Raw genomic sequence first — 13,900 nt, forward strand, 5'->3', positions numbered from 1 at the left:
AAACAAATCCATGAATCCACATGGTAGGATTTGTAAAGAATTTATTCATAAATCAGGGTGGAAAATAAGTATTTGGTCAATAACACAAATACAACTCAATACTTTGTAACATAACCTTTGTTGGCAATAACAGAGGTCAAACGTTTACTATAGGTCTTTACCAGGTTTGCACACACAGTAGCTGGTATTTTGGCCCATTCCTCCATGCAGATCTTCTCGAGAGCAGTGATGTTTTGGGGCTGTCGCCGAGCAACACGGACTTTCAACTCCCGCCACAGATTTTCTATGGGGTTGAGGTCTGGAGACTGGCTAGGCCACTCCAGGACTTTCAAATGCTTCTTACGGAGCCACTCCTTTGTTGCCCGGGCGGTGTGTTTTGGATCATTGTCATGTTGGAAGACCCAGCCTCGTTTCATCTTCAAAGTTCTCACTGATGGAAGGAGGTTTTGGCTCAAAATCTCACGATACATGGCCCCATTCATTCTGTCCTTAACACGGATCAGTCGTCCTGTCCCCTTGGCAGAAAAACAGCCCCATAGCATGATGTTTCCACCCCCATGCTTCACAGTAGGTATAGTGTTCTTGGGATGCAACTCAGTATTCTTCGTCCTCCAAACACGACGAGTTGAGTTTATACCAAAAAGTTCTACTTTGGTTTCATCTGACCACATGACATTCTCCCAATCCTCTGCTGTATCATCCATGTGCTCTCTGGCAAACTTCAGACGGGCCTGGACATGCACTGGCTTCAGCAGCGAAACACGTCTGGCACTGCGGGATTTGATTCCCTGCCGTTGTAGTGTGTTACTGATGGTGACCTTTGTTACTTTGGTCCCAGCTCTCTGCAGGTCATTCACCAGGTCCCCCCGTGTGGTTCTGGGATCTTTGCTCACCGTTCTCATGATCATTTTGACCCCACGGGATGAGATCTTGCGTGGAGCCCCGGATCGTGAGAGATTATCAGTGGTCTTGTATGTCTTCCATTTTCTGATGATTGCTCCCACAGTTGATTTTTTCACACCAAGCTGCTTGCCTATTGTAGATTCACTCTTCCCAGTCTGGTGCAGGTCTACCATACTTTTCCTGGTGTCCTTCGAAAGCTCTTTGGTCTTGGCCATGGCGGAGTTTGGAGTCTGACTGTTTGAGGCTGTGGACAGGTGTCTTTTATACAGATGATGAGTTCAAACAGGTGCCATTCATACAGGTAATGAGTGCAGGACAGAAAAGCGTCTTACAGAAGACGTTACAGGTCTGTGAGAGCCAGAGATTTTCCATGTTTGAGGTGACCAAATACTTATTTTCCACCCTGATTTACGAATAAATTCTTTATAAATCCTACCATGTGAATTCATGGATTTTTTTTCACATTCTGTCTCTCACAGTTGAAGTGTACCTCTGGTGCAAATTACTGACCTCTGTCATCATTTTAAGTGGGGGAACTTGCACAATCGGTGGCTGACTAAATACTATTTTGCCCCACTGTATGTGAGAGCTTATTTATTCCAACAGTGACGTGAAATATTTTTGTTGTAAGCAGACTGCATGTTATCAGCTCTGTTTCCTTTCCATTAAATCTTGTGCTTCAGCGCAGATGCTACATTATTTTGGGGGAGGGGCTACTTATGCTGGTATATCAATGCAGGAAGTTTACACACACTAAAAATCCATAAAACTCAATTTTCAACTAGTTTTTGTTCGAGTTCTTTCTTATAGGTTTATCGCATATTCAACATGAGCCCCATTTAAAAAGATCTCTACTATTTGAGCAGCTATTGTCTACCTGAAGCTTCTTTTAACAGAAGCAGCTCACTATAATAAACGCAGACACTCATTTGTTTCCCTGCATCACTTCCTGCTGGCCTCCGTACATGTTTCACTGCACTTATTTACACACTTTCTTTCTCTGCTGAAAAAATACACACAGCACCAGGTCAAGGTCTCATCTCTTTGCCCAAGTGTTCTCCTTTTACTTCATTCATCGTTTAATGAATACAGTGAGAGACAAATAAATACAGACAGAACAGTGGTAAAAAGGAGGAGGAGGAGATGGGTGAGTGTGGAAGGTCAAAGGACGGAGGAGGAGCAGTGGTGGGTGTGAAGCAGGACTACAGTCCAAACTAACTTTATTGTGTTGTTCGTCTCCTGTGGAGACGATGGTTTTCTTAGAGCTTTATTCTACTCACAGCGTGGTTTTAGAAACTTAAAGTCCTGCATGTAGATGTTGCTGAAGGAGGAACAAAAAAGAATAACTAAAAAACAGGAGAGTCCGGTCAGTAAGGAGGGAAAATGCAAAGAGAAAATGACGTGAGAGAGCCCTCGCTCACAATCTGCCAAAAACAATCAAATAAAATGACAGGAACATACTCAAATCTTTAAAAAGAATACAAAAATTGCCTCGTTGCTTTTGTTAGTTTTTACTTGAAAAAATACTTTAAAAAGTAACAAATCAACAGAAAACAGTACTGGTGGAAGTTGGAGGCTGGCTGCATAGAGGGCACAGAAATCAACTCAAAGCCGCAGCTCGAGGAAAGATTTCCAACACGCCCTCTACGCGCCGAGCTCCGGGGTGAACATACACGTGAGTCTGGGGGACGGGGTTTGTTTTTTTTAAAGTTTTTTTCTTTTTAGTACTGACTAAGGAGAGATATTCAGCAGAAGGTGGTGTGGACGCCGTCCCGTCGATATTAAGACTTGTCTGCTGATTTGAGGAGGTTTTCTTTGCTCCTTCTCTTCACGTCCCAGTTGTAGACTCGCGCCATATCTGGAGGGAGCAGCGAGTTAAGGAGCAACAGAGGGCTCGTCTGGATTGATGTTTTGATCTGGAGTCGTGAAATAGTTAACCAACATTACAAAACATTGTCACCCTTACCTGCTGTGTCAGGTCGACTGTAAACTGAGGAGATGAGAGGTACATCTTGCCCTCATTCGACTTCATGTAATTATTACCGCTTGGTTGGTTGCTCATTTTGAACAATATTATTTTGTAATATTTATCGCAGGCGTCCTCTATAACGGCATTTAACTTCCACTCTATGAACTGTGGCTGATTGCCTTTAGCGAAGTCTGCAGAGATGCAGATCTAAACGTCTGTCGGCCGTGCACTTTACAGTGCAACATCAGGAACGTCCAGACGCACAGACTCACTATGATTGTGTCTCAGAGGCTGTGACTCTGGGACTGGCCCAGCACCAAACAGGGTTTTCCATCACTACAAGTAGCAGTAAACAGTCGTGTTGTACACTTCTGTTAGACCTCGAATAACCGGATACATTTTTTGGTCTGACTCACACAGCTGGAGCTTCCAGTCATGAGCTGATGATCTTCCTTCAAGTGTACTGAAGGTCATAACCAGAGACCCAGCTCTCATTATCCTCTCATTAAAGTTTGATAGAGAAATCAGTGAACCCAGTGAAGTGATGCTGGTGACCAGCAGGGACTTCCAGGGAGCGATTCATATGGGTTTACTCCCTTAAAGGATCATCTTGAAGGTTATTTTCAGTTTTTAATGGGCAAAACTGCAGTTTATCATCTATCATGGTCCACTTCATGCTGTGTTTCTTATCAACCAATATTTATTTTCTTTTTTTAAATCATTGGCTTATCACTCAAACAAGTTACTCAATGAATCGTCTGGTCTAAAAAACACCGGAGAGCAGTGACTCATGCCTGAGCAGCCTAAGCTGTATATTAAATTATCTTTGCAGCTCTGGTGTAACAAACAAATAAACCTCTGGGTTGATTTGTTTGTTACACTCCGTCTTAAGTCTGGACATTATTTTTTAAGTGAAAGCTGACAGAGGCAACTTACTTTCACTTTATGGTGAATGCACCTCAAGAATCGATGCTTTTTCTTCTAAACAGTGAATCATTTATACTCATTAAGTCATTTCCAAATAACAACTGAAATCCTGTGTGTAATAAGCTGCACTGAAACAACACCAGCAGTACAGTGTGAGGTCATGCCCTCCACTCACACAAATGGAAAACCAGTAGTTTGGCCACTAGATGTCGCTGTTTTTCACTGAAAAGTGAACCATATTTGCTTCAGAGAGCTTTGTCAGTGCCATCAGTGGTGTAACCTCCGTCTGGGCGGGCTACGCTGCGGAAGGATACTGACTTCAGTGGTGGTGAACTGGTCTCGCAGGAAGTCCAGATCCTCCTCGAGCGTCTCCAGGTTGCGAGACGCCGTGGAGAGGTTCTTCTCTAGCAGAGCCTGAGCTTCATCGATGTCGTACTCTAACATGACGTTTGCCTGTGAGGAGAAAACGTCAGGGTGGGAAGAAAACGCTAAGCTTCATCTAATTAACTCTTCTATGAATAAGGTCCACAAGACAGCCCTTTTTGATTCATTACTTTTTGGCTTTATCCTTGAAATAAAATGCTCACTGAGAATACTTACCCCTAACCATAGGCAGACTTTGTCAGTGGGTGGCACTGACGCCTTGCAGTAAACATTGTCAGCCAACAGGAAGTGTGTCTCCATTGGCTCTGTGGTTTCCTGAAGGAAAGCAAACCTGGTTAAAGGTGCTTCACTATCAATTTCTCTGCCACACACTTTAACTTTGGCCGACCTTCAAGCATCACCACCGCTTTGAACTCGACAATCTCACAGTTAAATGAAGAAGTCTCTGTGGTTTAGTCAGACAAACACTAAAAGATTTAGTTATTTCTGTGTTAAGTGGCCTGATTGATAATGTGATAAAATATTAAGTTATTGGCTCATTATTTAACCAAGTGTAATAAAATATGTGCAGATTGGTCCTTTAAAAAAAAAAACAGTATTATTTTTTTAACAAGATACATTTTTATACACTGAATTACATAATTTTTGAACTGATGAAGTCATGTTTTAAACAGCTAAGATTTTGGCTTTGAAATTTACATAATCAATACCACGTTGGATCATTTGTAAACAGTAGAGCTGATGTGTGATGTAAGGATGTAAAGTGCAGTATGATTGCTTCAATCTTTAGTTTAACAATAATTAAAGTAACTTAGCCGTGTAATATTTCCAGCAGCTGCACAACATTGTCACACAGTAAAGCTAAAAATACTTTCTACATGGGACTTTTTGACTTGGATCAAGCGTTTTCACCAGCTGCTTAAAGCTCTGCTTTTCCACAAAGTTACAACATCAGTCATTTCCAGCCACTGCTTCCTCTGCCTTTTTCATATGGAGAGCAGTTAGCAACACTTGGTTGAGCCATTTGTTTATATATAGTATCTCCTTCTTTGTAACATGTCTGTACTCAATAGTATGATTTTGCATGAAGTGATGAAACATGTTTGTGGTTTCCACCTTCAGCAGCGACAGTTTTCTTGCGTACTCTGCACAGTATTGTGCTTTGTTTGAGGTTTCCACAGTTTCGTTGTACACATACAATAAAGGGCTATTCTATTTTATTCTATTGTTGAAGTAGATCTTTTTAAAATTTATATATGCTGACACTCAATTCTCGTTTTCACTAGGGGACTTAAAAGCATTGCGTTGCTATAGCAACGATATCCTAGGATAATATTTTTGTATTGCATAAAAATCTATGCTGTTGTTATCATGGACGATATGATGCGTCTCTGTAGATGATGGCATTTCTTCTGTCACGGCTTGAATTGTGTGTTGGTATTAAACGTACAGCCCTTAAATGGATACAGTCACATCTGCAACACGGGAGTTTCCTCTGTGTCCACACTTAGTTGTCGGGTACCTCAGGGTTCTGTGCTGGGGCCCACTATCTTCTTTCATTTCCACATCTCTATTCATTGCTTTGCAGATAACCTACAGCTATGTAGGTCATCGCCTATACAAACCAGCAGCTACGCTTCTATTCAGGCACTGGTGAACTGTCTCAGCTATACAATCATGGTTGGAGAAACTTCATTAATCTGAACAAAAGCGAAACAGAAATTATTTTAATTGGACAGTCCAACCTGTAAGATGGGTATGACAGTGCCATTGGTCTCTTAACCTCTAACCTGTAAGGAACCTTGGTGTGATATTTGACATTTCTATTACCTCTCGTCTAGACTGTTGTAACTCTTATATGTTAGCTCTGATCAAACAAGCTGTACAAAATGCAGCAGCTCACTTTGATCGATCACATTACACCTGTACTAGCCGCCTTAAACCGGCTTCCAGTCGATTTCAGTATCCAGTTGCTTTAAGAGTCTCAGTGGATACAGAACTTTTAGCTGCCCATCATTTTTAAAAACCCATTTGTTCTCACTTGCTTTTGAGTCTAGTTGAGCAGAGTACTCCGTCTTTAATCATGCAAACGCAGTCTAATTTACTTGTTTTAGATTTTTTCTGTGTATACTTATTGTTGATTTTGCGACTGTTGTATACAGTGTACATTTTATATAAATTGTACAGCACTTTGGTCAACTGAGGTTGTTTAAAATGTGCTACAGAAATAACCTTTGACCTGACAGGCATCCCTATAAATGAATTCAAACCATTATTTGTTTGATTCACTTAACATCAAGTCAAATTACAACAGGCTCAACACATAATTACACTGGTGTCACACAATGGTAACATTTTAAAGTTGTTCACAACAACCGTACGCACCTTCTTCTTCTGCATGTGTCGTAGGATTTCTAGCGTTTGTCTGATTTGAGGGATCTGGTTTTTCAACCTGCGAGCAAAGAGATGTGATTTGGATGTTATTATGAAGCATGCGTGGAGTGTGTCCTTATTCTTCTAAATTCTGCTGATGCTCTCCTTTAAATAGCTCACTACATGTCTTTAATCCGTCGTTAAGTCTGACGTCACTAGCCGTGTCTGGGCCTAAACTCCGCTGCAGGTCCATATATCAAACAATCACTATGGCATTACTGAGAGTTGAAAAACTGTCTAAAGTCTTTCATCTTTAATAAAATGATCAGCGTTCTGCTCTACCAGGTGTAACAATTGAGTTTAATATCCAGGCATCCATGAAAACGGAATTTATGACATTTAACGGAGTTAGAAGTTAGCAGGGAGTTAGCTCGCTAGCTTCTATCTAAATACAATATAGCATGTCCTGACTGCAGGGTTTTGGAAACAAATTAAAACGTACAGCTCTGCTATCACTTCCAACATAAATGAAGACAGAAAACTAAACAGCAGTGACGTTTGTAGGGTTACTGAAGTTGGGCTAGCTGGTATATAATGATGTGCTACGTGACCGCTAGCGACACAGCTATGTTAGCATAATATAAACAAGCTAACTTTTTTTCCACTCGATAAAAGTTAACGTGAGTGTTCTCGGTGGTCAGGAAAAAATGTAATCGCATGGCAGGATGCTGTAAAAGGACCAAACTTCAGCCAGGACAACAACTGAGATAATCCATCCACAATACGAGGTTAGTCATTCATATACTGCTGCATGGGCTGGGCTGTAGTTACATCCTAAGGTTTTAAAAACTGAGCTTAAATAAATGATTAGCGGTAATAAAAGCCGAGGGAGGTCAACAGTGATCACTGACTGTTTTAGGAGCTTTTTGAGATCAAATAGAAGAAAACACAAAACATTAAACATGTTAACAACACAAAAGCCAGACAAGACACGCAGACTACTTTAGGCCCGGAAGTAGGATTCGTCACGTCATTACTTAACGACCGGATATCTGTCCAAATCTTTGATTATCACTCAGAAATTATGTCCACCAGCTGATGATGTCCCATATTAGCACCAAACTCTAATGACCTCTGTCAAACTCTGTATAAGCCAATAACAACAAGGTTAAGTGTTCCTTCACTGGTGTCACCTGAGTTTCTTCTGAGACAGGTTGAGCTCCATGTATTTATATTTCTGGTACTGTTCGTCCAGCCTCCTCAGCACCGCGTCCGCCGTCTCATTGCCGGGTTGCTTCATAAAAGAGTCGACATCCTCCTGAAAATCCAGGCAAGAGAGAAAGAAAGCATTAAGCAAGATTAACTAACAATGAACTAAACTATAACAATAAACCAGAAAGCAAATAGTTGAGCTGGTTTAGGCATCAGATTGGGATGCCTCATTAGCGAGGTGATTTGGGCACCAGCACACGCTGGAGAGATTATGTACTACCTCAATTCCAAAACAGTTGGGATGAGGGCAACAATAGTGGTACTAGAAAGTAGGGCTGGGCCATATTATACCGTTCACGGTAATACCGGTATAATGTTAGGCAACGATAGGAAAATGAAATATCGCGATAGAATATGAGTAAAACGCACATGCGCAGTGCCTTTGTTTTCATACGCACATGGCCGATTGTTGAGTGAAACAGATGAACCAGAATTGGTTTGTAAAAATGGTGCAACTTCCGTGATGTGGAACTGGTTTGGTGTTTGTCCGTCAGATACACAACAAAGCACATTTTTTTGCAGAACATGCAAGCGGCCGTCGTTATTGTCATATTTGTCGGACTAAGATGCTCTTAAATCTGGGAGTAATCTGGGTCCTAAACTCCGTATGCTTCAGGTCAAACAACACTGCAGCATCACTGAGAGTTAAAAACTCTCTAAATTCTTTCATCTTTAATAAAACGATCAGCATTGCTGCTTTACCAGGTGTAACTATAAAGTTTAAATTCCAGGCATCCATGAAAACAAAAGTTATTACATTTAACGGAGTTAGAAGTTAGCAGGAAGCTAGCGGAAGTTAGCTCGCTAGTTTCGCTAGTTACCTAAGCATGATCTTGCATGTCCTGACTGAGAGATTTCTGAAAAAAATCAAACGTACAGCTCTGCTATCACTTCCAACATAAATGAAGACAGGAAACTAAACAGCAGTGATGTTTGTAGGGTTACTGAAGTTGGGCTAGCTGGTATATAATGATGTGCTACGTGATCGCTAGCGACACAGCTATGTTAGCATAACATAAACAGTGAAGCTGGAGGACGAACACTAACACTTTTCCACTTATAAAAGTTAACGTGAAGGTTCTTCATGGTTAGAGACAAATGCAATCGCATGGCAGGATGCTGTAAACGGACCAAACTTCAGTCAGGAGAACAACTGAGATAATCCATCCACAATACGAGGTTAGTCATTAATATACTGCAACAACATGGGAATAGAGCAGCTGCCAGAGAATTCAACATTAATGAATCAATGGTACAGAAGTGGAGGAAGCAAGAAGAATGAGTTTAATAAAGTTTGATTTATCTGACTGCTTTGTTTCGCTTAATGTGCCTTATAATCCTGTGCACCTTATGGTCCGAAAAATGCGTACTGCACACTGCAGTTTAATGTTGCAAAGCACCTCTTTTTAACTTCAGTGGATATTATACATGGTTATGCTCAGGATATGTCAGCCCATTTCTACTGGAAATGCCTTTTGGTTAAACTTTCAGCAAGGAATTTGCATTTGCATTGTTACATTTTTATAAAGCTTTAATGTACATAAAAACCAGCTTCTTGTTTATGTGAAAATAAATGGAAGGTTGTCTTTTTGCACTAGTAATGTTGTGGAGTTGTATTTTGTCTCGCATCAATTATATCGTCGGTTATATCGTTATCGCAAATTTTCAAATATATATCGTGATAAATATTTTTGGCCATATCGCCCTGCTCTACTAGAAAGAAAGTTTTCCAACTAATTAGGTTTACTGGCAACACGTCAGTCACAAGATTGGGTATAAAAGAAGCATTTTGGAGAGGCAGATTTCCTCAGGGTTAAATACAGGCAGAGGCTCAACAGTCTACAAATTGCAGAATCATTTCAGAATAAATTTTTCGAACGGCATCTTCGTGCCACGTTTTCAGTAAGTTAATGTTAAGAAACTTATGACGTCAACTCTTCTGTAACAAAAAACATTGTACGTTATGGAATAGCTGGTGATTTGGACGTCAATGAGGACAAATAAAAGGCAACTCTACAGAAAGAACAACATTATAACTTTAGAAATTACTTTATTACACTGTCAAGATGTTTAATAATCGGGGCCCATGTATCTTAAAGATCTCATAGTACCATATCTTTCAAATTAAAGGCCTCTTAGACTCTTACTGGTCAGAAACACTTCATTTCTTGACGAGGCTTTTATTGTCAAAGATCTGTTGGGACTTGCAACAGCTCAAACTGTTTCTACCATAAAAATCTGAAACAAACACATTTTAAAATCACATTTATAATATCTGTGAATCTGATGTTCAGCTTTTGATTAGAAATGTACATGTGCTCCTTACAGGTGAGTGAGGGATAGAGGGAGCAGAAACAGAGAGATTACACATCCAGGAAGCAAAGCTGGACGTGGTGGCTGACAGGTGGCGATGGAGACTACATTAATCTGCACTGTGCTCTGACATGCACATGCATGTAGGTATATGTGTGACTCAACCTGTAAGCGACAGACCAACTCTAGTTTTAATTGTATGTATTTGCTCAGCAAAGGCCAAAGGACATACATGAGTGAAGATTAGCAGTGAAATAAGTGATGAATTACTGAAAACGAATCACCTAAGGTGCTTCTAAGTAAATGAAGATCAATATTTTCTAGTTTCGGTGGAGCTTTGAACTGCTGACCTCATGAAACAAACACGTTGAAGACACGGCAGTGGGCCCTGTGATATAATGCCCATCCTAAAGGAGAAAAATAACCTGCAGATCACGTGACGCTTAACTTTCTGCTGTATTTGCAACTGTCAGGAGACAGGACACCTGAGAGCAGTAGCTCATACATGTTCGGACGTATTCACTATACACCTTAAATCTAAATGTGCTTATCTTACTGTCTGATTATGCACGGATGAGGCTAATGTCACCAAAGCAGCCTCCAGTTAGACTGATGTGTGGCTGGATGAACTGACCTAAAGCCTAAAGAGGAAACGAGGCATAGTGACAATAATGCAGTGATGTCCATAGATGGAAACGAGCTGCCGCCCAGCCTGCACACACAGCAGGATTATCTGTTAGCTTAGCTGTTAGCCAGCATGCTGCACCCGCACACCGGAAGCTACAGCTACAAGTGTGTCTTCAGCGGAGTAATAACAAGTCAAACCAGCGACACAGCGAGAAATGTCCGGGTTTACCCACCACAAAAACCGCTTCTGGGATACCGAGGTGCTTTCTCTTTGTCGCCCCTACGGCATTGCTGTTGTCTATGATCGCTGCCATCTTGGAGAGAGGATACTCCTTCCTTCCTGACGTACGAGCATGCGTACAACCGTCTTAAGCGGGGAAACAAGACTGTTGCTTCTAGTGGTCGCAGGCTGCAACTGGAGTAACACAAAAGGCTCACCGAGTATTTTTGAATCAAGAACCTTTTATTCTCACACATAATAATGATACATTATTGATGATTTATAATAGTGTTAGTAACATGGCTACAGCATTCAAGACACATATAAATTCAACCAACTAAACAAAACATAATTACAGTACTGTGAAAAAAGTGTAGTCATCCCTCATTTCTCTATATATTACTTCCAAGGAAACAGACTTTCTTCTAATTTTTAAAGTGCTCTTGAGCAACAGTTTTCAAGGCTTTCTGAGTTATTCTCTGGAAATTGGCTGCTTTTTCATTTATTTTCAATCCAGCCCTTCAACCAGACCATTTCCAGTGGAATGCTTTTGATTTTTTTATTTGATAAGCCACATAACACTGGTATGAATTATTCAAGCAAAAATACATCTATATATAGAGTTTTGCACGTTTTAATTAAATGATTCTATCTTCCATTTCTCACACAAAATATAAAAAAGAAGGGATGGCCAAAGACTTTTGCGCAGTAATGCACATCTCAGAACACTCATGAAATAAAACCACGGAAAAGGGAAGAGTAGGTTAACTCAAGCGATCATGCAATGTAAATTCATTATGCAATAAAACCAAGAATTAAAAAGAAATGCTTTTTTCACTAACATAGACAAAAATATTTGAAGCTTCAGTTAATATGCAGGTTTGATGTGAAATGCGTCCTGGTAAAACACACGGATGAAATTTATCAATCACTTCAAAACATCTCAGATAAATTGGTTTGAATTTAACTTTGTGAGAGACAAAGAACAATTCATTATGGGCAAGGAAGGTCAAGGAAGATATATTTCCATATTGTTTTTCATGATGCAAACCACAGGGAAATATAACTTCCTTACCTTGAAAATCACTTCACTTGACCTCAATTCAAAGCAAATGTTAAATTTCATATTTGACTGTAATATTTCTCTGAAGGCACCAACAGAGCTCGTCTTCTTTGGAAAATCATCAGAGAAATAAGTCATCAAACAAGAGAGATTATGAACCACAACAGAAAGCAAGCAGTCACACAGATATCATGTGAAAAGTAAAGATTAAATGAATCACATCAGTTTTACAGGCCGTAAGCCGCCTTTATCCAGCTATTGAAACAAACAGTGTGAACTATGGAGTACACGCCTCTTGTTTTTTGATATCTTTCTTTTCTGGACGTTTCCACCAGCTCATTTTTAGGTCGTCAGCCGTACTTCCCAACTCATTTTTGATCTGCACAACAGAAAAGAGAATTTACTGATTACACCACAAATTATAGACTGTTATAGTTACATTTTAAATGAAATTTGACATGAAAGAGACACAGAAAAATGCAAATAAAGCATTTTTTTCTGGGAATATTAATCATCTAAGACTGTCTTAAAAACATCTGGAAGGTTTTTTCCTTAAAAAACAGTAAAGACACTTTACTAAGATTTCTTAACATAAGTTACCGAATTCATGATGGACTCCATCACAGCTGGGTCTTTCATGTCCACGGAGGAGTCGACAGCAGCCAGATTCACTTTCACCAAGAGCTTCCTCCAACTTCCTACTTTCTCACTGGGTGTCACACCTTCGGAGAGGGCATCTGGCCTCAAACATGGGGACATCCAATCACACTGTTAACATCTAATCAGCCCATGCCCTCTCACACTTTATCCTCCTCTCTCTAGCTGTCTGACTTTTCCACATCCATAATTTAAAACAAACTTTAAACTTCAAAATCACTTCGTTACATTTTCTTTTCTGTGTTAATCCTAACGTAGAAAATTCCATCACATTCGAACCTTAATTTACTTTACTTTCCGACAGAGCTGGTAATATTATGGAGTCCTCTTTAATTTTAGTTAATATCTGTAAACATTCCCATCATCATTTCCATCATCATCATGAACACCAAAACACGGCCACTTCGAGTTCTAACAGCGATGATCATAAATGTGGATGCCTCAGACTCAAAACTAGCAACCAGTCATTTTAAAATAACAATAAAGTGTGTGCATTTTGTTTTGCACTTGTTCTATATATTTGGTTGCACTACTATAGTATATTGTAATATAACTGCAGCTACTTTTAACGACTCAAAGAGTTTCCACCGAAGACAGATATGCATGTAATTGATTTGTCACAGATTTAAAGTTAGATGCCGTTCTTGGCTATTTAACACAAACTATTTAACCTTCTGATTGTACCTGTTTTAACTCATTTGCCCTTTACATTTTAAGTCTGTATCGTTTGATGTAAAAATAAGTTTTCTTTACAGTATTTGACATCTTGTGAATGACCAAGAATATATCTCACCTGAACAGATGACACTAGCGTCCTCAGAATGGTCACAGTCGTGGTTGCCAAATCCACTGTTGGGACAGTCAGTCAGAAAGTCTTCACTGCCTGAACAGGTCACTTCATCAAGCCATATTTCTCCAGTTCCTTCACCAAAGGAAGCGTTCTGAGGAGCTTCCAGTGCCGGTCCACAGTTTAACTGTCTGCAAACCACCTCAGCAGCATTTAAGTCCCAGCCATCATCACAGACTGTTCCCCAGATGTTATTGTGATAGATTTCAACTCTGCCAGAGCACTGAGTCAATCCAGACCCGGCTAATCTGATGTCTGAAAACAAAACACAGAGACCACAGATTGTTGAGAGAACATACAGGACACATAACTGAATTATAGAAAAGGAAAATCACACTCTAAAAG

At 40.1% G+C, this 13,900-nt stretch overlaps 1 protein-coding gene across 1 annotated transcript; it reads right to left on the minus strand.

Moving 5' to 3' along the window:
• Nucleotides 1-1,931: 1,931 nt before the first annotated feature.
• On the minus strand, nucleotides 1,932-11,142 carry vbp1 (von Hippel-Lindau binding protein 1). Its single transcript, XM_026162633.1, has 6 exons — nucleotides 11,002-11,142; nucleotides 7,750-7,874; nucleotides 6,569-6,635; nucleotides 4,400-4,498; nucleotides 4,114-4,252; nucleotides 1,932-2,761 (listed from the first exon to the last, which is right to left on the minus strand). The coding sequence occupies exons 1-6, from the start codon at nucleotides 11,080-11,082 to the stop codon at nucleotides 2,685-2,687; spliced, it is 588 nt and encodes a 195-aa protein (XP_026018418.1). The 5' UTR covers nucleotides 11,083-11,142; the 3' UTR covers nucleotides 1,932-2,684.
• Between the last annotated feature and the right edge of the window lie 2,758 nt (nucleotides 11,143-13,900).

Source organism: Astatotilapia calliptera, chromosome 3, assembly GCF_900246225.1.
Source record: "Astatotilapia calliptera chromosome 3, fAstCal1.2, whole genome shotgun sequence".
In the NCBI taxonomy this organism is placed as follows: domain Eukaryota; kingdom Metazoa; phylum Chordata; class Actinopteri; order Cichliformes; family Cichlidae; genus Astatotilapia; species Astatotilapia calliptera.

Excerpts from the sequence above, each read along its gene's own strand:
- vbp1 (XM_026162633.1), bottom strand. The coding sequence starts at position 11,082 with ATGGCAGCGATCATAGACAACAGCAATGCCGTAGGGGCGACAAAGAGA. Across the intron at positions 7,875-11,001 it reads TCCCAGAAGCGGTTTTTGTG|GAGGATGTCGACTCTTTTAT; the intron begins GTGGGTAAACCC and ends CTGGATTTTCAG. Across the intron at positions 4,499-6,568 it reads GACACATGCAGAAGAAGAAG|GAAACCACAGAGCCAATGGA; the intron begins GTGCGTACGGTT and ends GCTTTCCTTCAG.